General features: G+C 38.6%; 1 protein-coding gene and 1 long non-coding RNA gene across 4 annotated transcripts in view; one reads left to right on the top strand and one right to left on the bottom strand.

Annotated features, from left to right (window-relative positions):
- Positions 1–746: 746 nt before the first annotated feature.
- The window catches only part of INTS7 (integrator complex subunit 7), a 73,318-nt gene continuing 51,017 nt past the window's right edge, over positions 747–23,047 (bottom strand). For 2 of the 3 annotated variants that reach the window (XM_010949478.3, XM_010949479.3), the window contains 7 exons: positions 19,359–19,553; positions 18,697–18,800; positions 17,590–17,658; positions 12,940–13,072; positions 7,008–7,106; positions 5,386–5,571; positions 747–2,221 (listed from right to left, as the gene is read on the bottom strand). In XM_010949478.3, the coding sequence (XP_010947780.1) occupies positions 1,934–2,221; positions 5,386–5,571; positions 7,008–7,106; positions 12,940–13,072; positions 17,590–17,658; positions 18,697–18,800; positions 19,359–19,553 (1,074 nt within the window). In that variant the 3' untranslated portion in view covers positions 747–1,933. Of the gene's footprint in view, positions 2,222–3,915; positions 4,019–5,385; positions 5,572–7,007; positions 7,107–12,939; positions 13,073–17,589; positions 17,659–18,696; positions 18,801–19,358; positions 19,554–23,047 lie in introns of all 3 variants that reach the window. The other variant, XM_074351847.1, reaches the window with a different exon arrangement.
- LOC141574769 (uncharacterized) lies at positions 3,740–21,822 on the top strand. The gene is made up of 3 exons (XR_012501863.1): positions 3,740–3,981; positions 4,520–4,629; positions 21,117–21,822. It is a non-coding gene; the product is annotated as an uncharacterized LOC141574769 (long non-coding RNA).

The following is a 23,047-nucleotide window of genomic DNA, read 5'->3' as shown; positions in this document are numbered from 1 at the left end:
GAGGGAATTGGCGGTTTACAAGATTTGTTTTTTTTTCCTGGAGAATTCTTCCTTGAATCAGTATCAGAAACCTGAAACCAACATTGTAATATTTCATTCTGGAAATAGTCACTCAAAAAAAAAAAAAGGAAAATAAAAAAGATTTTTCCCAATTTAAGTAAGAACCTTTTTTATGTCTTTAGTCTTTCAGTCACCTGATCACAAAACTCTAGACTGGCGTTAAAAGGTCCTGCCTAAACCAGTCACTTTACAGACAAGGAAACTGCCACACAGATGATGTGACTTGCTCAGGTCACAGGACTAACTCATCGGAGCTGACAGCGGGACCAAGGCTTTCTGGTCCAGCAATTCTCACAGCTGGCAGAAGGGCAAGGGGCCCAGCACACCCCCCTCCCCGACTCCGCTCCCACAATCCTTCCTAAGGCCTATGTTCCCAGATGCTGTGACAACTGTGCGCTGGGTCCACCTGGGCTGCCTCTGAGGATGTCGTCCACAGTGGACACTGCAGGTTCACACGTGTTTTATGACAATGTCCTGGCCACTGGCAGCAAAGCACTGTGCTGGGACAACAGCTCATGGAAGCCAACCGGTCTTAGAGGGACCCGAGTGCCAATCACTTTCACCCTCAGAGACCACATTACTTACACACTTACACACACACAAACCCCAAAACTCATTTTTTTTCTTTCAACTCTATCCCTTCCTTTGAGCCAATGTCAACTTTAAAGAGAAACAGGCAAAACAAGCAAAGAAATTGAGATTTATTAAAAAAGAAAGCATCCGGGGGATGTGCCCTGCTTCATCTTGGGAGCTGCTTCCAGCCCAAGCGCCCACATCATCAATGTCTGCATCCCTCAGTCCCGGATGTTTAGAAATCATGATCCTGAAGCACCGAATGATCCCAGTTAAGTTATAGCTATTACACTGTGTTAAGACAGGAAAGCATATTATTATTATAGTCTATAATGGTTTTCAACCAGTACTGAAACAGAAAAGAAGGGGTTTTCTGGCTAACCAGAAAACTTCTATTCCCTGAGCATCCCAACTGACTGAGGTTAACTGTGTCACAAAGGGACTGCTGTATCTAGACAACCCAGTCTGGCTTTCCCTAACTTGCCAAGAAGAAGCTAAGCCAATCAAAGGAAAGGATCTGCCCTCCTAACTTAAAACATTAAGGTGTTAAATGTGAGTGACTTTTTCACTCTTACGAACAATTTTAAAAGTCCATATTACATATAATCACACACATTTTAGAGAAAACAAATGACTAATTTCCAATCTTTCTATGAAATTGTTAGCTGCTCTGTGGGTCAATTAAATACTAAAACAATAAATTAAGACTGCTTTAGCAGAGAACATATAGGTAAACAGTTGAAATAATATAGCAGGATGTTTCAGTTCTGCTAGACCGCAGGCTCTCACCATCCACGAGACTGGACGTTTCAGGGCACACTTTCAAGTCCATCAACGGGAGGGCTCAGTTTCTACTACTCTGGGTCAACCGAGCACATACTGGTCAGAACTTCCCAAGGCCCAGTTCAGCATTAAAGGTCTAGGTCAGGCAGCAAGCGATATTTTGGTAGAAAAGCAGTCAAATTTACTAATTCAATAATCCCAATATGTGACTTTTCTTAAGAAAAAGAAAAGCCTCAGCAACAGTAAAAACAATAATAACAGAACAACGAAAGTGTTAAACATGAGATAAAGAACTTGGTTTAAGACTGAGTAAGGGGGAAATCTTCCTGCTTAGGAACCCAATTATTTCTCAAAGTTTTTAAGAAAAAAAATTTTTTTTCAGAATGTTACACTAAGAAACCACTGAATAAATGGACTCTCCAGTCTAACTTTCATGTCTTAATGCACATGAAAAAAGCAAACTATTTTCGCCAATTCGATCGATCCCTGGGACGTCTGTGGTGCACCTGCGGCATAACTAAAACCGCGTGTAGGCGTTCCGCTGCTGCTGCTGCTGTAACGGCTGCTGGGCTTGCTGCTGCTGTAGGCGAATCTGCTGGGAGTAAGGGTCTTCCAGGGATTTTACGAATATGGTAGTCCTGGGACCAGTCTTCCAGACGATACCATTGGCGTCTTTCACCGAAGATTCCACCGTGATGTTGTGTGTTCCGAGGATAGCAAAGTTCAACAGAAACTGGGTACTGAAGTAGTCGTTGTGAGGTTCAACCCTCTGCTCCATCTCATTGGTCATATTGTCAATGGGTATCTGGAAGGAAAGAACTGACTATGAGCTAGGCCCTGCTGTAAGCGCTAACTGATCCTTGCAAACAACCAAGGGGTAGGTACTAGTATTATCCCTGCTTCATGAATGAGGAAACTGAGCCAGAGAGGTTAAGTCATTTCTCCGAGGTCATACAGCTAATGAGTGAAGCTTGGGCAACTGAACCCAAGCAGGCGAGCTCCAGGGCCCACGCTCATCAGGTGACACTACCTCCTCACTGTCCTTGAGAAGAAAGAGCCTCCTCTCTTGTGCTGGCCTTTCTTTCTTGTGAAGGAGTTCAGAACACACCACCCTAAGATATGCTGCTGTGGCATACAGATTATTTTGAGCTAAAGGCACCTGAGAAACAACACAGATATAGAAAGGGCTCTCTGACCTGCTCCTTTCTACCTAAAACATACATTTTCCATGAAACTTGCTGTAAACATTTCCCATGAGAAAGGGGACCTCCCTGCACGAGGAACAGAAGAACATCCTTATCACCAGAGACTGGCGATCGACGCTGTCACAAACCAACCTGTGACAATAACCCTTATCTTCCACTAGTCTCCCCTGCTGCCCCCCAACAGACCTCCTCGTCACTTCCCCTCAGCCTACTGCCCCCAGCCCAAACCCCTCTATCTTGTCATTTCGTCATAAATTATTGTTTCCGTGTCTAAAAGGTATTTAAGCTTTTTGCTCTGGTCACTTCTTTGGGACTTCATTCTCCTGTGAAGACTCCCAGATACATGTAAAATTCTAATCAAACTGGCATGCTTTCTTCCTGTTAATCTGTCTTAATGGCTGTTCAATCTTAGGTCCAGCTGAAGACCCTAAGAGGGTAAAAGAGAAATTTCTTCTCCTCCACACTTGCTTACCCAACCCTAACTCCATTTCCCATTTTTCTTTAGCCTGTGAAGAGATATTCTAAAGAAAGAGGATGCAACCACCTGTTTCAGGGAGTTTAAAATCTAAAAGACTGAAAAAGAACATAATATTAAGTAAACATATATTTTTTTCCCTCTTGGCTAGTCTGATTTTATATTACTGAAGTAATGGAGCAGTTCTTCCCTTCTTTAACAAATTAACTTTAGAACTGGTACATTACTCACTTAAAAATCAGTGCCTTGTTCAGATGGGCAGTACAATATATTATAAAACACAGATTTACAGGCTTATACATTTATTTAGCTTTTAGCTAGACACTCATGTCTTTGTCCTTCAAAAAACAGAGTAACACCTGCAGGTGTACCCTTCCTTGTACCCAAGATGACGTATGTCAAGACAGACACTCATTCTAAGAAGGCATACAGAGGGAATCAGAATGAATAACTGACCAGATAGCTCTATGTTTATGTGTGCTTCTGTTGTGCAATTAATTATATAAACGTGCCCTGAAGCTTCAGGTCTCAATACGCAGTTATCACGAAGTAAGTTTTCCAGAGATACTGACCTGTAACATTAGTGAAATAAAGTCACCAACCAATTAAAGATCTTAGAATTTTTACAAGTCCTTTTTTGTTTTTTCTTTGCATATTCAACTTTTGCAGGGTTTTTATTTCCTTAAAGAATATGCCTACCAAACACGAACCTCCTTAGAAGGACCAGAAAGAGGCCTAGGCAACCTGATCACTCTGAATGGACGATGCATTTTAAGTTGCAAACTCACTGCAAGTTTACAGAGCAAGTTACAGACTTACAGAGCAATCACGGACTGCCGGGCTTACTGCGTCAGCTTCTTGACTTTAACCAATGCGTCTTGAGAGGTAAGTCAGCAGTGAGAAGGCCAGTAGTACTTCTTGGCTTGAATGGTCAAACTTACAGTGAGCAGAGAGCTTCAGACAGGGATAAGTCAACTATATAAATTCTAATTATGATCTTCTGTGATAACAGAGATCACCCAAACATAACAGTTGTGCTATAAATACAGTCACTGATGTTTTTCATCATCCACCAGATATTTACTGAGTGGCTACATCAGGCTCCATGTTTCGTGCCATGGAAGTCAAAAGAGAGGGAGGGACGAGCAGGAAGGCTGAGCCGTATCAGAGTGGGCAGAGTGCGGCAGAGAGAGAGAAAGGTACCAAAGTACCCAAAGTAGTGATGGCTTCCCTCAGACCTTCCCTTCCCTTTCTAGCCTAAAACCACCAAAGAGAATAAAATGCTCTCATTTTGTATCTCTTCTGATACCCCTTTCCTTGCTGTGGACCTCAGTTCAAGCATGCCCCACGTATACCCGGACACACCAATCTGGGCATTCAAACAACTCGGTTCCTACAACTGTGCACTTGTTCCCTTTACTAGAATAAACCACCAAGGAACTGGAAAGAGATATCTAAAGAAGGGAACATCCTACATTTGGAATGGTGGTATTTCATGGGCACAGATTCAGAACCGTGGCCTCGGCTAGCAGAGTAAGCATGATTTTGGTTAATCTATCTCATGATTTCTCAAAGCAGCAAATGCCTATGGTTACATCCTGAAGGAAAGATTTTACTTTATTCGATCACTGTATGTCAATGTGATGATCCTTTTTTTTTTTTGAAAATGCTAGAATTTACTTAAAACAGAGGAATAATAAAGAGATGTGTTCTTTGGGGGGGCAGGAGTTACTCCCCACTCCTGCTGTTTCCCTCCCTGTGGAGGGATCTGTCATTATATGAACAGCTCTGGCCTCTGGGTGAGGAGGTGAGCCCTCCTGATTGGTAAGTTGTGGGGTAGGAACTGGGGATGGGGAGTTAAGCACTCCTCCTTCCCTTCTCCTTTGGGCTGTAGGGTGCTGTCTCCAGCCCCTGTCAGTTTTATAGGGGCAGGCTCTTGTGTGTACTGGCTGAGGCTGGTGGGAAGATTCAGTTCAGAGGTACAAGACCAGGCAGTGCCTGCTGCCAGGCACCTGAGCTAGGTTTCCACACAGCTCTAACAGTAATGAGACTCATATTTCACTCATATTTTGATCTCTGCCTGCCTGGATGCTTTGTCTATCAACTGGTTCAGGCAGGGAAAAGAGAAGTGTTTATCAGCCCCCTCACACCCCAATACGCTTTTAACTCAGGTCCATCTGATCCCTTGGGAGGTATAACTACAATCGGTTTAATGATGAAAAACAATGGAAAATTTCCATCCATGAATTGATAAAATCACATCACAATTCTGCCTTTTTTCTAGATTACCTTGTAGTCTTGTCCGGATTTACTCTGTAGTGTGGACGAAACATTCAGACAGACAGACTGAATTTTACGGAAGAGTCCTGGTTTAGATCCGTGCTGAACCACTCCCTCTACCTTTAATGCCAGCTGCTGGTTATTCTGGACAGCAATGGGCTCTGCAGGGTTCCGGGGGGATGGTGACAGAGCAAGCTGGAATGCCAACATTAAAATGAATGCTAATAACCAAGAGCAAGTTTCCTTCCAACAAACATACCTGTGCTGATTGTTGATAATAGGTTAAAACATTACTCACACACACATAGACACACACACACCCCTAATGACCTGACTGTGCTGGGACAACCAAACTGATGTACCTTTAAAGTCAAGGGTTCCTTATCCCTAATGCCTCCTTTTAAATTCCACTGCTTCCCCTTCCCACCTCCCCCAGTGCCAGTTCTGTTTGAGAAGAAAAGAGGAGGAGGAGAGAACAGCCAGGGCACTGTTCTCCCAGTTTCTGTGGTGCGGCATTTCTTTGACAATGAACCAACTCCAGTAGGGAAATGCACTATGTCAATTTTCATGTCCAGTTGCTGTCTGTTCGGTCTTATGTAATTTTAAATAGACTAAATTCAAATGCAAATGAACCCCAAATTCTAGGATTACATATACAATCAAGTTACCATGGAATAAAAGTCAATTTCCACAAATAAACCAACTGACATTTTTTTTTTCCAACTGACATTTTTAACTTCTCATTAGAGTAGTTTTTCTTTAAAAACAGTAAGAATCCTAAATATAAAAAAAAATATTTTAAAAAATCCTAAATATATTTTAATTACACAAAGCTCAAATCTTGCTTAAATAAAAATATGAAGGAAATTGGGTCTTTTTGGTAAAACTGTTGAACTGTTGAACTCATCAACCCAGGAGACACCCTACCTCAGGACCTCTTATCTAGGTAATCAATTTTCTTTATTATTCAGGTCATTTTGAAATGGAATATCCTGTTATTTGCAATGAAAAACATTCAAATGGATGCAAAAGTGCACCAAAGACATTTACTAATAGGAATAATCCAGGGAATCTCTTGGAAGTAACAACTCGCCCCCCCCCCCCTTTCCAACAACTTCATTCTCTGAATCAAAAATAGCTTTTGAATTTTGAATGGTTTAAATACTTTTAAATACTAACTTCTACTTATTTACCAACTCCTCAAAACTTGTTATTTGAAGATAAAAGTGCTTTGGAGGTAGGGCTGGTGATATTTTGGACCTGATTCATTCTAAATTGGGTCTGAACAGGCTGATCAGACATGGACTCAGCTCAAGATCCTTGTGGGCTACTCTGACGAATACCACTCAACTTATTCTGGGAGACAGGGACAAAACTCTAGGCACCCAAATGCCTGTCACACTGCATTTGACACCGTCAGGTAAGAAAGGAGAGGAGAGTTTAACTCCCAAATTCTGTTCCCTTCACCAAACCACTTGATGAAGGGAGCAAAGGTTTACAGCTAAAGAGTATGAGTTTTATCAAAAACAAAGGTAAGATCCTGAAGCAGAGCTATGTCCCCTGTAATTCAGAAGACAACCTTCAAAAGAAGGTATTAAACTATATTAACCAGAGTGTTCTTCCTGTATTACCTTGATGCTGGTAGACTGCAGTTTCTGGAAAAAATATCTCTGAAATGAAAGAGGAACTTTCAGCAAAGAAATGATGGCATTGCAGAGGCATGCTGTATGCTGCGGGTGGAAAAAGAAATTAAATCAAATGAAAATCAATCTCCAAATTTCATCAACAAAGAGCTACGTTCAGGAAGAGGTTTAAAAACCACAAATGATCCTAAGATTATTACAGAAGTACACACCAGTCAGGTAATAGACATAACACTCAGGAACTGTGCAAATTTGTCAAATCACTCCTGTCAAGGAGTACAATTACAGACTTCTACTTTATTTTGAAGTATATTCAATAAAAAAATGACAGAAGAGAGAAAACCCACATTCCTCAAGGCCAAGCAATGCATAAAGTTTGCATTTCTATAGAGCTTAGAGCTACCAGACATACACAGTTATCTTAGGTACTAATATATAAAGTAACCATCACATGGCAAAGTATGACACGGTGAACAAGTACACATGCGGTAAAGAAGCCAGAGCGGAATATTAACATCTGAGGCTCAACACCAAATCCCATGGGGAACCTCAGCCTGGAGCTGCCTCATTCTCCATCCCATCTCTACAAGGTGGCTTCCTTGTCCCTGTGGCCATGAATCCCCAGACAGTGAGTAACAGTGGAGACTTACTGGAATTCAGATTAAGAGTGACTACAGAGTCCAACTCTACAGGTCACTGAAACTTTAATAAAATATCTTATTTCTAAAATCTATTTCACAAATTTAACAGAGTTTTGAAAATCTCAGTGTAACTGCAGAGGAACAGAACTACTATGATGAATCTTTTAAAGAGTCTTATGAAAGGGGTCACAGAACCAGAATTTAGGAGTTCAAAGATTTTATTTATTTGTTTATTTATACTACTTTCTTGAGGTACTACTGACAGACCAAAAGCTATTTAATGTATATAAAATGAGTTTGGAGATAAGTATACACCCATGATACCATCAAAGCTATTTTAAAGATCACCCAGTCTAATCCTTAATTTTGCTGCTGACACAGGTGGCCCAGACAGCTATTGGGACAAGCTGGGACCAGAACCTAGGTCACTTGACTAGGTTATTCAGTGATTTTTGTTCTATTTCACCAATGATTTGCAAATTTAACAGGAAAAAAAAAAAAAAGGCAGCATTGAACACCTGTAACTTTGGGCGACCTAGAACTATTCCTGCTTGGTCTACCACACCCTCCTCAGTCCACTGCTCTCTCTCTGTGGCCCGCAAGGACCACAGGCTGAAAACTACTCCACTTGATAGTCTGTTGTCTGTCCTTAAGCTCCTGCTTCCAAGCAGGGTGTCATCTAGTTGCCTATGTTGTAAACATTTTTAAAAAGTCGGGCATTAAGGCTAAAAGCCAGAAGAATCCACTCCTCATAGGTTTCAGGTTACTGAACGTTTTGAGCCTGACAGACTCATAATATAAATGCCAGGTCTATTACTTGATCTAACCACAGCACAGATTTAGAGACGCTGGGTCTACTCAGGTTTAACTGCTAAAACAGCAGTATTTATCTTCCTGCAACAAAGAATCTGAGATGCATCTGCAGGAACATCCTACTTGTGATGGAACCTCTGAGGCCACAATAGGGCTTAAGGAAAGAAGCATCTTTAAAGAAGCCCAAGGGCCCTCAGGCTGTTCTCGGGCAAAATGGCACCATTTTCCCTTTCAAAAGAATAGATGTAGATTTGCAGCCCCCCACTGGGACCTTCCCCACTCAGACTGCCACTGAGGCCACTAGCCCCTTGGGCACATTCCACAGGTATCTCAGTTGCAGATTACTGTTGAGGTACCAGTCTGGAGATGAGAAATCACATATCATGACTAGTAAACCAGCAGAAGAACTAGCGCATCACCAACACGCTCTTCACTGCCAAACCCAATACTTTCCAGCCTTTGTATTTTTGGACATTTCTGTGGCAACTGCTAATGCTCTTCTTCCATGAAATTCCATGTAATGGTCCCTGCCCTCATTTTTTCTGATTCTTCCCTTCTCCATCTTCTTTCCTAAGATTCTCTTCCTTTGTTTGTTCCTTCATTGTTGATGCTCTTCTGAGTCATTCTATCTTCTCAGTCCATTTGCTTTTCACAGGCAATTTTCTCCACTCCCAGGACTTTAAGAACCTCTAAGCTCATGATGACCTTACATGCATCCCAGCCTGTCTCCTTTGGACACCAGCCCTATTATCCACCTGCCTGTGTTTAACATGTTTAAAAATGAAACCTTCATCTTCTTCCACTATCCCTCTATATTCTCTCTCTCAGTAAAGGATACACCACTTATGCACTTGGTCACCTACGCTGTGAAACCTTGAGGTCATGTCTCCATCCTTTCACATTGAATTTAAAGAAAAAAAACAAAAACAAAAATCAAGCCTTGAAAACACTGCACCTAAAAAATCTCTTTCGTATCTGTTCCTCTTCATTGCTGCCATTTAATTAATTTGGCCCTTAACCCAGACTACTGCAAAAGTCTGGTAACCACTCTTCTCTAGTTTCGAGCTCTCCAAGCCATTACCTATTCTGCTTCTACATAACAATAATGTACAACCTTAGCTTAACTGCTTCTCTCCCACACCCATTTAAAATTCCAAGAGTGCCCCCAGTGCCTACAGGATAAAGTCCAAACTCCTTAAGACTGTGTTCAAAGCCTTCAGTCATCTGGCCTCTGCCCACCTCACCGGTCCCTGCTCCAGGCCCTGGCCTGTGCATTCTGCTGCAGCAGTAACACACTGTTCCCAGAAGACATCTTGCTGTTCCACGCCTCTACTTTTGAACATGTTGTTCTCTGTCTGAAATTCTCTACCTCTCCTTCTCCGCCTGGAAAACTCTTATGCAGATACATTTTCTCTCGGACTTGTATCCACACCCTGTTTTCCCTTGTCCTTTGAATGAATTACCTTCCCTTTTGTGCTACAACTCTACTTTGTGCAGAGCTCAGTTACTGCACATTTACTGTACTGTATTTGTTTACAAAATCTTTCTTTCTCATCAGACAATGGACAACTTGAGGGAAAATCCTGTCATTTTTCTATTCCTAGGATTCAATTAATACTTGTTGAACTGTATTTTGTGTTCAGAAAGTGTCAAATCTATAAAATAAAATTTAAAAAGGGGGAAAAAGGAAATCAACATTTATTAACCATTCTATATCTATGCCATGCCAGGCACTGTGCTAGGCAGTAGGCATTATTCCACTTTAACTTCACAGTAATCAATCTACCTATGAGGTAGATGTTTCTCCTTGTTATAGAAAAGGATGTTGGTAATTTCTCTAAAATCACAGACCTGCTGGGTGGCAGAGGCAGAATTTGAACCTAGGGCTCTTTTCTCTGTGTTGTGTACCCCACTGGGTGGGAAATTCCCGTTCTTTCCATTATATTCAGTGGATTTAACTCCATCAGACTCGAGCTACTGTCTGGCATCTATTTAATTTCTTAGGGTGGAGCTCAGAGGAAACATGCAAATATTTAATCAGTGTCTCATACAGGTGTGTCTATTTCCCACAGATAATCTTTACAATTTCCCTAAGCAACCAGTCTCAGTATCAGACAGCTACCTGTGCCAATTCAATTCAGCAAATATATATTGACAATCTTATGTGGAAAGCAATGTGTCAACGGAAGCATCTATCCTTAAAATTTAATTTAACTCTTTAATGACATATCCTGTCAGTTTCTTCTAAAACACTTGATAAATGAGAGTTCAGAATGAGAAGAGAGCTTCAGGGAATACCAGCAGCCAATGTGTGGGCAGGGCAAGAGAAACTCTCCAAGGGGTAAAGTTTAAAGATGGTGCTATGGACTTAAATGTGCCAGCGTCCCCAGATTCATATGTTGAAGCCCTAACTCTCAATTTGTTGGTATCTGGAGGTGGGCCTCTGGGAGGTCATTGGGTTTAGATGAGGTATGAGAATAGAGCCCCTGTGATGGGATTAGTGACCTTATAAGAAGAGGAAGAGAGACCAGAGACTTCCATCTCTGACGTGTGAAGACACAGTGAGAAAGCAGCAGTTGGTAAGCCAGCAAGAGAGCCTTCACCAGGGAACAAATTTGCTGGCACCCTGATTCTGGACTTCCCAGCCTCCAGAACTGTGAGAAGTAAGTGTCTAATATTTAAGCCACCTGAGCTGAAGAGAACCCTGGAGAATGGCTAGACAGGGAGGAGAAAATCTGGGTGAGAATGTCAGTCTGTCCTATGACTGGGAAGTCACGGGGAAGTCTGAGTAAAGAACAGGTGCTCGCCAGTGCCAAAGGCAGCAGCGATTCAGTGGGCAGCAGCAGACAGTGGCATCACCTGGCAGAATGACTTACTGACAGTGAGAAAGTAAGCCCAGTTCTTTCTGTTTCAATTGGCCAATGGTTTTCAACCCTGGTGGCATGACACAATCACCTGAGAGCTTTTAAGAATACTAAAGTCTGCAGAATATACCTGCAAACAATGCAACTGGCAAGGGATTAATTTCCAAAATACCAACAGCTCATATAGCTTAATACAAAAAAAACAAACAACACAATAAAAAAATGGGCAGAAGACCTAAACAGACATTTCTCCAAAGATGACATACAGATGGCCAACAGGCACATGAAAAGATGCTCAATATCACTAAGTATTAGAGAAATGCAAATCAAAACTACAGTGAGGTATCACCTCACACCAGTCAGAACGGCCATCATTAAAAAGCCTACAAATAATAAATGCTGGAGAGGGTGTGGAGAAAAAGGAACTCTCTGACACTGTTGGTGGGAATGTGAATTGGTGTAGCCATTATGGAAAACAGTATGGAGGTTCCTTTAAAATCTAAAAATACAGTTACCATATAATGCAGCAATCCCACTCCTGGGCATGTATCTGGAGAAAACTAATTTGAAAAGACTCATACGCCTCAATATTCACAGCAGCACTATTTACAATAGCCAAGACATGGAAGCAACCTAAATTTCCATCAACAGGTGAATGGATAAAGAAAATGTGGGGGGTGTGTGTGTGTATACATACAACGTATATATATGTATATACACAACGTATATATTTGTGTACACACACACACACACTAGAATATTACTCAGCCATAAAAAAGAATGAAATAATGCCATATGTAGCAACATAGATAGACCTAGAGATTATTACATTAAGTGAAGTAAAGCAGACAGAGAAAGACAAATATCATATGATAGTGCTTGTAGGTAGAATCTCTAAAAAATGATACAAATAAACTTATTTACAAACCAGAAACAGACTCACAGATACAGAAAACAAATTTATAGTTACCAGAGGGGAAAGCAGGGGAGGGATAAATTAGGAGTTTGGGATTAACATCTATGCACTACTATATATAAAAAAGATAAACAACAAGGTCCTACTGCATAGCACAGGGAACAACATTCAATATCTTGTAATAACCTATGTAACTTAATCACTATGCTGTACACCTGAAACTAACACAACATTGTAAATCAACTATATTTCAATAAAAAATAAAATAAAATAAAAATACTCATGCCTGGGCCTCAACTGCAAAGATTCAGAATTAATAGGGGATAGGACCTGAATATTAATGTATTAAAAAAAAAAAACCCAAAGTGATTCTAATGTGGAACCAATGTTGAGAACAATCAGAACTTAAGTTATTGTTAAAAAAGGAAAAAAAGAAGTTTTATCTGTACTCTGGTAGAGCAAATCTGACATGTTAGTGATTAGGTGGCAGCTACAGGTGTGCTTAGTGCTTTTCATGGATCTCACTTCATCCTCACAATAATACTATGAGGTAGGTACTGTATTAACTCTGTGGCAAAACAGGCACAGAGAGGTTAATGTGTTGAAGTCGCACATAGTAAGTGCCAGAGACAGATTAAAAACTCACTTCCACATAATAAAAATTCAGTAAAACAAATGTGACTTGCCATGTAAGAAACAGGGGTGTATTTCCGATTGAGTGATTCCACCTCCTCCAAGACATGATTATATACAGACATCATTCTTCTCTCATATTCACTATCAGCATGGGCTGATCCTGTAGATCCATAATCCTGGAAACTGAAGTCAAAATTAACATAAATTAATCAACCAATATAGTAACTATTTTAGAGTCTAAATGTGTTGAGCACTTCCCACACACTTTCATTTAATCTTTAAGATAATGAAGTAGGCACTGTTATTTCCATTTCACAGATGAGAAAACTGAGGCTTGGAGATGTTAAGTAATTAGCCTTCAATTACATAACTAGTAAGTGACAAGCTGGAATTCAAATCCAGACCTGACTTCAAATTATCCAAGTCTTAATCACTTTGATTGTTAGGCAGTATAAAAATGTTTGATTAAACCTTGTCCTTTCCATGAGGTGAAAGAGACATAAGACATCTGCTAGGTAACTATCATTAATTAAAGCCAGCAGATAAGTGCCAGATAACCAATAAAGATATGCAAGTAGTCAGAATAGGGAGGGAGCTAAGGAATGTCATAGAAGAGATCGGTCCTGAACAAATCAGTTATGCAAGTAGGAGGGATAAGATGTGAGGAGATGGAAAGTATGGAGGGCATTCATAGCTGGGGAAATGGCATGAATCTAAAGCAAGGAGGTGAAAGGCACAAGAGTGCACAGGAGGGAGCTAGCATATAGAGCAGACTGGAAGTTTTACCTGGATTTCTTCCTTCTTCCTCTACTGCCTCAAACCCAAAGATATTTCTCAAAGTATTTCTAAATGGGAAAAGGCGGCAGAACTCCCACATTCTAACTAAACTTCAATAGGGCTATTTGAAAACGCGTAACACTGTTCCTATTATTCCCTTTTTATCTTTCTCATGCCTACTATGTGCAAGGCACTTCAGTTAGGTACTTTATATAGGTTTTTGTGTAACCATTACAACCACTCTACGAGATAGGCATCATTACTTACCTAGAGTTTATGCGTAAGTGGCCCAGTATGAGGACATCACACGTATATATTCACAAAGTCAGGGATTCACTTCTTCCTAGCTGTATCTGCCTGGCTCCAAGGCTTTGTTCCCTACTCTATACTCTATCTTAAGTTCCATTAAGACAAGAACTGAACTCGTTTATATGATGGACTTTAAGGAAAACTATACCATACAATAAAGCATAAAGATTTTAGTCTTTTATAAAGTGACCTTCTAATAAAAGGGTATAAAATCAGAATTCACTGTTCCACCTCCTACAAAAGAAGTGTTCCTTTATTTACTTAAAAACTTTTCTGAGATATAAGTTACAAAAGCACAAAAATTCACCCATTTGAAATAACCCTTCCTAGTCAATCCCTACTTCTGGCCCTCCTGCAACCACAGGTCTGCTTTTTATCACTGTAAATGAGATGCTTCCTAATACTGAACATAAACAGTGACATGAGGTGCACTATTTTGCATCTAGCTTCCTTTACAGCACAGTATTTTTGAGTCAGTAATGTGTTTTGCATATTTGAATAGGCCATTCATCTCTATTGCTGAGAAGTATTCCACTGTATGGATATAGTACAATTTATTTAACCATTCACCTGTTGAGAGACATCTGGCTCTTTCGAATCTTTGTTGTTACAAATAAAGCTGCCAAGAAAATCTCTGTACAAGTCTCTGTGGAAATATGTTTTCATTTCTCTTGAGCAAGAATAGAATCAGTGGTCATATAGTAACTGCCAAAGTTTTCCGAAGTGGCTGAATCATTTTGCAGTCCCAACAATGTATGAATTCAAGCTCCTCCACATTTCACTAATACTTGGTATTAAAGGCTTTTTACTCTTAGCTATTCTAGGGGGTGTTAGTGATCTGCTTGTGATTTTAATTTGCATTTTTCATTTTTTCATGTGCTTATTGGACATTAATATATCTTCTTTTTTGAAGTGTCTATTCAAATCTCTTGTCAATTCTGAAAAATTGGGTTATCTTTAGTTGCAGTTTTCTAAATATTCTGAATACAAGTACTTTGATAGAATATGTTTGAGAATATTTTCATCCTGCAACGTATCTTTTCATTTTCTTAATGGCATCTTTCAAAGAGCAGAAGTTTAAAAATCTAAATCCAATAAAACAAATTTTTTTCTATGGTAACTGCTGTTTGTGTCCTAAGAAATCTTTGCTGATCTCAAGGTCATGAAGATTTTCTCCATGTAGTATTCTAGAAAGTTTGGAATTTTGTCTTTTGTCTTTTTTGATCTATGATACATTTGGAATTAATTTTTAGGTATGGTGTGAGGTAAGGTCAAGACTTTTTCCCCTATATATATAGTGCGTTCTAGCACAATCTCTTGATAACACTATCTTCCCCATTGAATTATCTTGGCATCTTTGCCAAAAATCAAGTAAACACTTAATGTGTCTATTTTGGCCTCTCCATTCTACTCCCAAGCCAATAACACGTTGTCTTAATTACTGAAGCTTTATACTAAGTCTTGAAATCTTAAGTCCTCCACTTTAGTTTTTCTCCTGTTTTACAATATGGTGACTCACACTGACTAGCATTCAACCGAAGATTCACAGCCTATGCTTTCTAGCACTCTTTCTCTGGAAAGCTTTCTCCTGCAAATTCTAGCTTCCTTTGTTCTTTGAACCCTGATCTCTATCTTTTTAAACTAGGTAAGACCACCGTGTTCTACTTTGTTTAATCCCTGAGAGGTGGTCTAAAAAGTGCCTCCAGGAAGAGGAAAGCATGGGCTAAAGTAGGTTTACCTTATTCGTGTCTCTTCCCCGAGGGATTACATTCCCAGGCTACCTGTTGTCCAGTGTCTGAAAATAGTCAAACTTACATTTAAACTTGCACGTTTTACCTAGGTTTCTAGTTGTTTACAATAAAAGGGAAAGTCCTGTACTTGAATGGCATCATTCCCTTATTTTTCAGGCAGTAAAAATAAAAGTTAAATACAAAGGAATCACAACAGAGTGAATAAGAAGCTAGAATAGAAAAATGTAATGGACGAGCATCTCAAAATATTTTTTCTTAATAATCCTAAAAGGTTGATATGAGGCAGATAATAACATTCATAATTATAAACATAAACCCCATCCTGTCCCACGCTTACTGACACTGGCTCAAGCACAACGTTAGTTGCTAGAGATACAAAGGTGAACAAGATAAGGTCTGTTATCCCCAAAAACGTTCCAGGCTATGAATGAGACACACAGATTTTTAAAAAAACTACAGTGAAGTATCGATGCCATGCTGTACTCTCTTGAGGTTCTTTTTACAGCAGGTCTTTCTTTACTTGAAAGGCAGAAAATACACAGTATCAAGAACAGAAGTTTCAGAAGGAATCTACTCTTTGCAGTTGTACACTACTTCTAATGAAACCCAAAAAGCTCTCCTTCAAGGTACAATCTTTTCCAGTGTTTCACTGCTATAAAGCACAAAGGCTACGGGAATGGGTTTAGGGGATAAAAAGGGATGGAGGAGGGTGAAGAAAGGTGGTAGGAAGTGGAGAGGGTGACAGGGAGAGTAGCATTTGAGAGCTGGCTGCATAACTCCCTTCACCCCATCCTCGCTGACAATGCGCCTATTAAAAATCAATCAAGAAAAACACGAATTTCTCTTATGTCAACCGACAGTACAACAACATGTGTGTGCTCAGAGGTAGAGTACAGCATGATCAGAAATGGCGTGGGTCTGGAAGTATCAACTGGCACAGACTGAAAAATATGGAGGTTAAAAAAAATTTTTGTTTTTATTTACAAGGGAGAAACTAAAAAAAAGAAAGCACCACAAGTCAAAGGGGAAAATGAACATAGATTAAAAAAAGGATAAGTGAAAGAATTAAGTAAAAATTAGTTATGTCATGAAAATATTAAAATGAATCAGATGAGTGGGAAAAAAAATAGCCAAGTGGCCTACTCTGAGAGTAGGCAGCACTTTAAAACAGAAGGCAAGGATTTTGGTACTGCCTTGAAAAGAAATGGTGAGTCAATGCTTTACAAAAGAGAAATTTAAAATGTTCTGTTTATTATATTCTCTCTGAGGAAGCTGATCTTGGAATCACAGGTCTTACTAGATTGAAAATTATACAGCTAAAAAGGCATATTCCAAAACAGAATACTACAATGGGAAAAAATACTGGACCATTCTTTAATAAAAGTATTCTGAATAATTAATTAGTTAATTGGGGAATGGAGAAAAATTTTAATAAAGCAAAAAGAGGAATATCTTTTTGTTTGGGAAACCAAAGAATAAAAAATTCAAGTTTAAGCTTAATTATACTGTTAACTCAAGTTTTCACATCAAAGTTTAGTTATAATATACAAGAAGAAAATGTTCAAATTCAAAGAATTTCTTCCTAGTTATTTTGAAAACAAGGAGGCAAGAGGTAAGTAAACAATGGAAACAGAAAATAAAGGTTTTGTTACTATTTGGGGGTGTTTTTTTGGGAGGTTGATTTTTGTTTTTAAATATTAAAAAAAAAAAATCTGCCACTGGGAAAAAAAAGCAAACACTTTAGGCAAACGCTAGAGATCTTCCTCTTTGTTTCTTCTTCTATACCTCTTCCAAAACAATGTTGTGATGATTAGGTAAGATAACGTATTAGAAAGTATTCTGTAATATAAACTATTTAAATACCTTGCTGATTCTGGATCCAAAATCAGGGCTTCTATTGCGTGAGATATCAGTAAACAGCTCTGCTGCTGTCTAGATTATGTTAAGGTTACACATTATATATAATAATGGAGAAATGCGCTATAGACTTTATATTATTTGAATATTAACTAAAGCAAGATGAGAATCGTATTTTTAGTGAAGGTAAGTATATGTTATTGACTCAATAGTCTGTGGCTCTATTTTTTTTCCTTTTAAGAGCTCTATGTTGTCTGTAATAGTGATTCTCAAATTCTCAAATTCTGTCCCAAGAAAAGTACTTCAGAGGCTATTTAATGTGGGAAAGAGGAACCAAGCACCAGGCTCTGTGATTTAATCACAGAAACCTTTTATCTGTATTACACACAGGGGTTTCACTGATAAAGTTAAATAAGTGGTTACTCTGGAGATTCCTAGGCTGGGGGTTGGTCAATGGATCTGTTAACCCTCATGAAACTGTATGCAAATTTGGGGGAAGGGTATGTGCATATATGCATTTTCTAGGGGAGAGCGTCCACAGTATTCATTAGGTTTTCAATCAGTAAACCAAAATGCCAAGAACTACTGATTTATAGGTCCTACAACTTAAAAGCAATTTTTCACTTCCTTCTTTTCAAAAAGGATCTGAGGCTGCTAGTAAGATAATATGGAGAACTTAAAGAGGGCTCAGGGAACAAAAGTGATGCCTGAAACAACTGAATAGATCATTAATAAAGGTGATGGGAACTAGCTGTTAGCTATGAAGAAAAGAAAGGTGAAGCAAAACAGAACATGGTTCTCTGGTGGAAAAATGTTTGTGCTGTCCATTGTAGCTCAAGTGAGCACAAAGCGTGCAACACTGGTAGGACCTCAGTCTTGGATGCTCTTCCCAGAGGTGGAAAAAGACTACCATTGAGTCACCACTTTTTTAAAAGCCTGGCTGAAGTTAAAAAGTAAAATTATACTGCTCATAGCAGATCTCATAGGAGAAATTATTATTTATAGTTAATTTGTAATCTTATCTATATTTTAGTTAAGCATATGTGAAGTAGTTACTCTACATTTAAAAGAATACTTGAAAGACCAAAAAATACTGGGGCAAGCTTAGGATACAGTTCTACATTCCTCAAAGTTGCCGAATCAGCATCAAAAGATGCCTGATAAAGTTCCCCATATCGGGAAGCAAGGCTTCGGAATTCTTCCATGGACAGTTTCATCTATAAAGAAGGAAAAATATCAATTATGATACACAAACATGCTATCAATGTATAAAAAACACAAAACTCAAGACATAAGAAAAAATCCTCGAACAATAAAAAAATGCAAAAAATATTTCAGCTTTTTTCATTTTCAATTCGTTCAGTTTTATAAACTCTGCTAAAGGAAAATTACCAAAAATGGAAATGAAGCTACAAATGTGCACAAGATTATAATAATTTATCTATGATGTACAGAAACAAAAAGCATTGCATTTTTAGCTTCTTCAAAGTTCCACTAAAATAAGTAATACAGCTACAAACATCCCAAAGTTTCTTTAAAATGTCCTTTCTCTTTACATAAAAATGTAGCATCAAGTGAGACATCATCAATCATTTTGTCGTTCTAATAAGACATCAGCCTATTTTTAGCAAGACAGATGAGTTTATAAGCATTTGATGTTATCAGTGAGCGAAACCACTGATTTTTAAACTTCAGAATTTTTCATCTCACAACTTAACCTCAAAAACCTCTCAAGTGTGAATAAAAATTGCACTGAAAGTAAAGTTAAGACATGCCTGATTGGAGATGCGACCACACCGCTGAAGGTCATTCCCTAAGGTCATGGCGATTGTTGTGGCAATTGCAGGTGGGGGGCTTGTCTTGAGGCTGTTACAAGTACAGATAAGTTGAGAGAAGGCTTGTAGAAGGTCAATCCTGAGCTTTACAAATTCACACTGAAAACTTAAGGGATTCAGTGGTGTACTGGCAGCCTGGGGAACAAAAAATATATATTTAAGACAAAGTAAGCATAACAGGAAGATCATGCAGGACAAAGTCTTCATAGTTGGTGCAAAAGAGCAGTAGTTCTAACACCAATGGATAAACACCGACGTTATAAGGGGACTGATGTGATATTACAAAGAAAAACTTATCGTTATTAGTATCAACTCTGAAAAACTATGTTCTGTCAAAATTCAGGTTCCTTACTTCCTGCGTTTGCAAAGACCCCACAACATGCAGGTTAGACAGACCATCATCAGTAAGATATCACACGAGGGATGCTTCCTGGACATTACCAATCCCCCCTAAATGTCCTTATCACCTTCCTACCTTTCTAACATGAAATTCTCATGCTGGAATCATTAACAGAATTTTTAAAAGTTGGGAGTGGGGAGAAAAGAAAGGTAAGGGCAGGAGAAGTGTATTATTAGACAGTCACTGTGAAAAAAGCATGTTGCCTCATGGCTGTTTTCTCCCATAACTAGCCGACCAATTTTAAAAGAGAATTTCTGATCAGACACTTCAGAATGTCCACCAAAGAATAGGCTGTAACACACAAATAAGGTTCAGTGAGAATGGAAGGGTGTCAGGGATAAGCCTAGAATAGCAAAAAACAGCATTAACGAGGTAAGGGACAAAGAATGGTAAGTCAAGCCAGTGTGGGCAGAGAACTAAGACAACCTTTAACTGTTTAGCAACTACCCTAGAGGAGAACCTAGCATGGCGCTTTCAACAAAAGGCATACCAAAAATATGCTAATTTAACAATAAATGGAGGCATGAATGAAATTACTTTTCCTCTCTGACATGACTCAAAACATGCTGATGCTGCTGTTTCTTAGATCCTGTCTCACACTGTTCTTTAAGCAGGAGAGCCAGGTATGTGACTTGAGGTTCTAGAATTAAGTTACAACATTATCCATCCGGCCAAGTATCACATATTGACCTCAGAGTAGTTCTCTCTACTTTTCATTGTCAAATCATAAGTCTTATTTTTTGGTAGCATTCACATTTTACTCCAGGTAAGTTAGCCACTTCCTGTATCCTCTATTAGAACACACACTTGCTCTGGTATCCCTCTCAAACTGCAAAGCTACATCTATACAAAACTATATAAACCAGAGGTAATAACTATACTCAATATAGTAAATTCTGTGGTTCTCAAATTTTTGGATTGTTTTGTTCTAATTGTGAAATAGCACAGATTAGGATGCCAAAGAGACCATTTCAATTGTTTTCAATATCTTGCGGATTTGATTTGCTCTTCCAGGAAGATAAATCCTCCCTCCCTCTCCCCCTTAAGCAGCTACTTGCTATTTTTAATTTACTGCTTGTCAGTAACTTTAGAAGGGTCAGCGATACAAGTAGGTGAGTATGACATTGTTATAAATAGTAGAGACCATCTTACCGGACAAAAAAACACTGGCAATATTGTCCTAACATGCATTACAAAACTGAAAGAGAAGCCAGATGTAGTCATAATGAGAGAGATTTACTGCTGCTCTTATGGACTGACTTATAACTAACAATATTTTTTTGATTATGTCTTCTCAGGCAAGGGAAATAAAAGCAAAAAAACAAATGGGACTACAACAAACTAAAAAAAATTTGCACAGCAAAGGAAACCATCAACAAAACAAAAAGGCTACTTACTGAATGGGAGAAGATATTTGCAAACAATACCCCTAACAAGGGATTAATATGCAAAATATACAAAGAACTCATACAACTCAACATTAAAAAAAAAAAACAAAAAAAAAAACACCACAAATAACACAATTAAAAAATGGGCCTCTGAGGATCTATACAGACATTTTTCCAAGGAAGACATATAGATGGCCAACAGGCACATGAAAAGATTCTCCACGTCACTAATCATCGAGGAAATGCAAATCAAAAACCACAATGATATATCACCTCACGCCTGTCAGAGTGGCTATCATCAAAACGACCACAAATAACAAGTGTTGGAGAGGATATGGAGAAAAGGGAACCCTTGTGCACTTCTAGTGGGGAAGTAAATTGGTGCAGCTACTATGGAAAATAATACAGAAGTTCCTAAAAAATTAAAAACAGAACTATCATATGATCCAGTAATTCCACTTCTGGGTCTTTATCCAAAGAAAACAAAAACACTAATTCAAAATGATATATGCATCACTAAGTTCACTGCAGCATTATTTACAATAGCCAAGATATGAAAGCTGCCTAAGTCTCCATCAACAGATAAATGGATAAAGACGTGTTATGTATACACACACAATGGAATATTAGCCATAAAAAAGTACAGAAAATCTTGCCGTTTGTGACAACATTGATGAACCTAGGGGATATCATGCTACATGAAATAAATCAGAGGAAGACAAATACTGTATGATTTCACTTACATGTGGAATCTAAAAACAAAACAAATGAACAAACATAACTAAACAGAAACAGAGTCATGAAGAGAACAGGGGGTTGCCAGAGAGGAAGAGGGTGGGGGAAGGACGGAGATAGGTGAGGGAGATTAGGAGGTACAAACTTTCAGTTACAAAATAAATGAGCCACACAGGTACATAATGTACCATGTGGGGAATATAGTCAATAACTATGTAGTATCTTTGTATGGTGACAGATGACAAGTAGACTTATCATTTTGAAAACACATACAAATATCAAATCAGTATGTTGTGTATTAGGAACTTTGAAAGTGAACTCTACTTCAAAAACAAACAAATTCATAGAAGAATAGATTAAATTTGTGGCTACCAGAGATAGGAGGCTGGGGGAAAGGGGAACTAAATGAAGGTAGTCAAAGGTATAAAATTCCAGTTATAAGTAAGTACTAGGAATATAATGTACAATATGATAAAGATAATTAACACTGCTGCAGGGTATACGTGAAAGTTGTTAACAGTAAATCCTGAGTTCTCATCATATAAAAAAGTTGTTTTTCTATTTCTTTAATGTATCTATATGAGATGATGGATATTTATTAAACTTACTATGGTAATCATTTCATGATGTATGTATGTCAATCATGCTGTATACCTTCAACTTACATAGTGCCGAATGCCAATAAAACTGGAAGAAGTAAATTTTAAAAATACTTAATAGAATATATGAAAGTTGCTAAGAGAGATATTAAAAGTCCTCTTCACAAGTAACTATGTATGTGATGGATTTTAACTGTCACCATACTTACTACAGTGATCATTTCACAATATACACAAATATTGAATTGTGTTGCATATCTGAAACCAGTACAATGTTATATAGTAATGGTATCTCAAATACACAGATATGTAGATAAAATTTAATTGTACTAGTAATTTGGGAAATGCCAATCATAACTTATAGAAAGTACCAAGTGAGGGGGAAATGTAGAGTAACAGGAACCCATACACTGCTGGGAAGACTGTAAATCTGTAAAACCACTGTGGGAAAACTCCTGGTATTAGCTAGTTAACTGAAGATGTACGTAACTTATCCAATTCCACTCC

The sequence above is a fragment of the Camelus bactrianus genome, chromosome 23 (genome assembly GCF_048773025.1).
Source record: "Camelus bactrianus isolate YW-2024 breed Bactrian camel chromosome 23, ASM4877302v1, whole genome shotgun sequence".
NCBI lineage: Eukaryota > Metazoa > Chordata > Mammalia > Artiodactyla > Camelidae > Camelus > Camelus bactrianus.
This window is presented reverse-complemented; position numbering and strand designations above follow the sequence as displayed.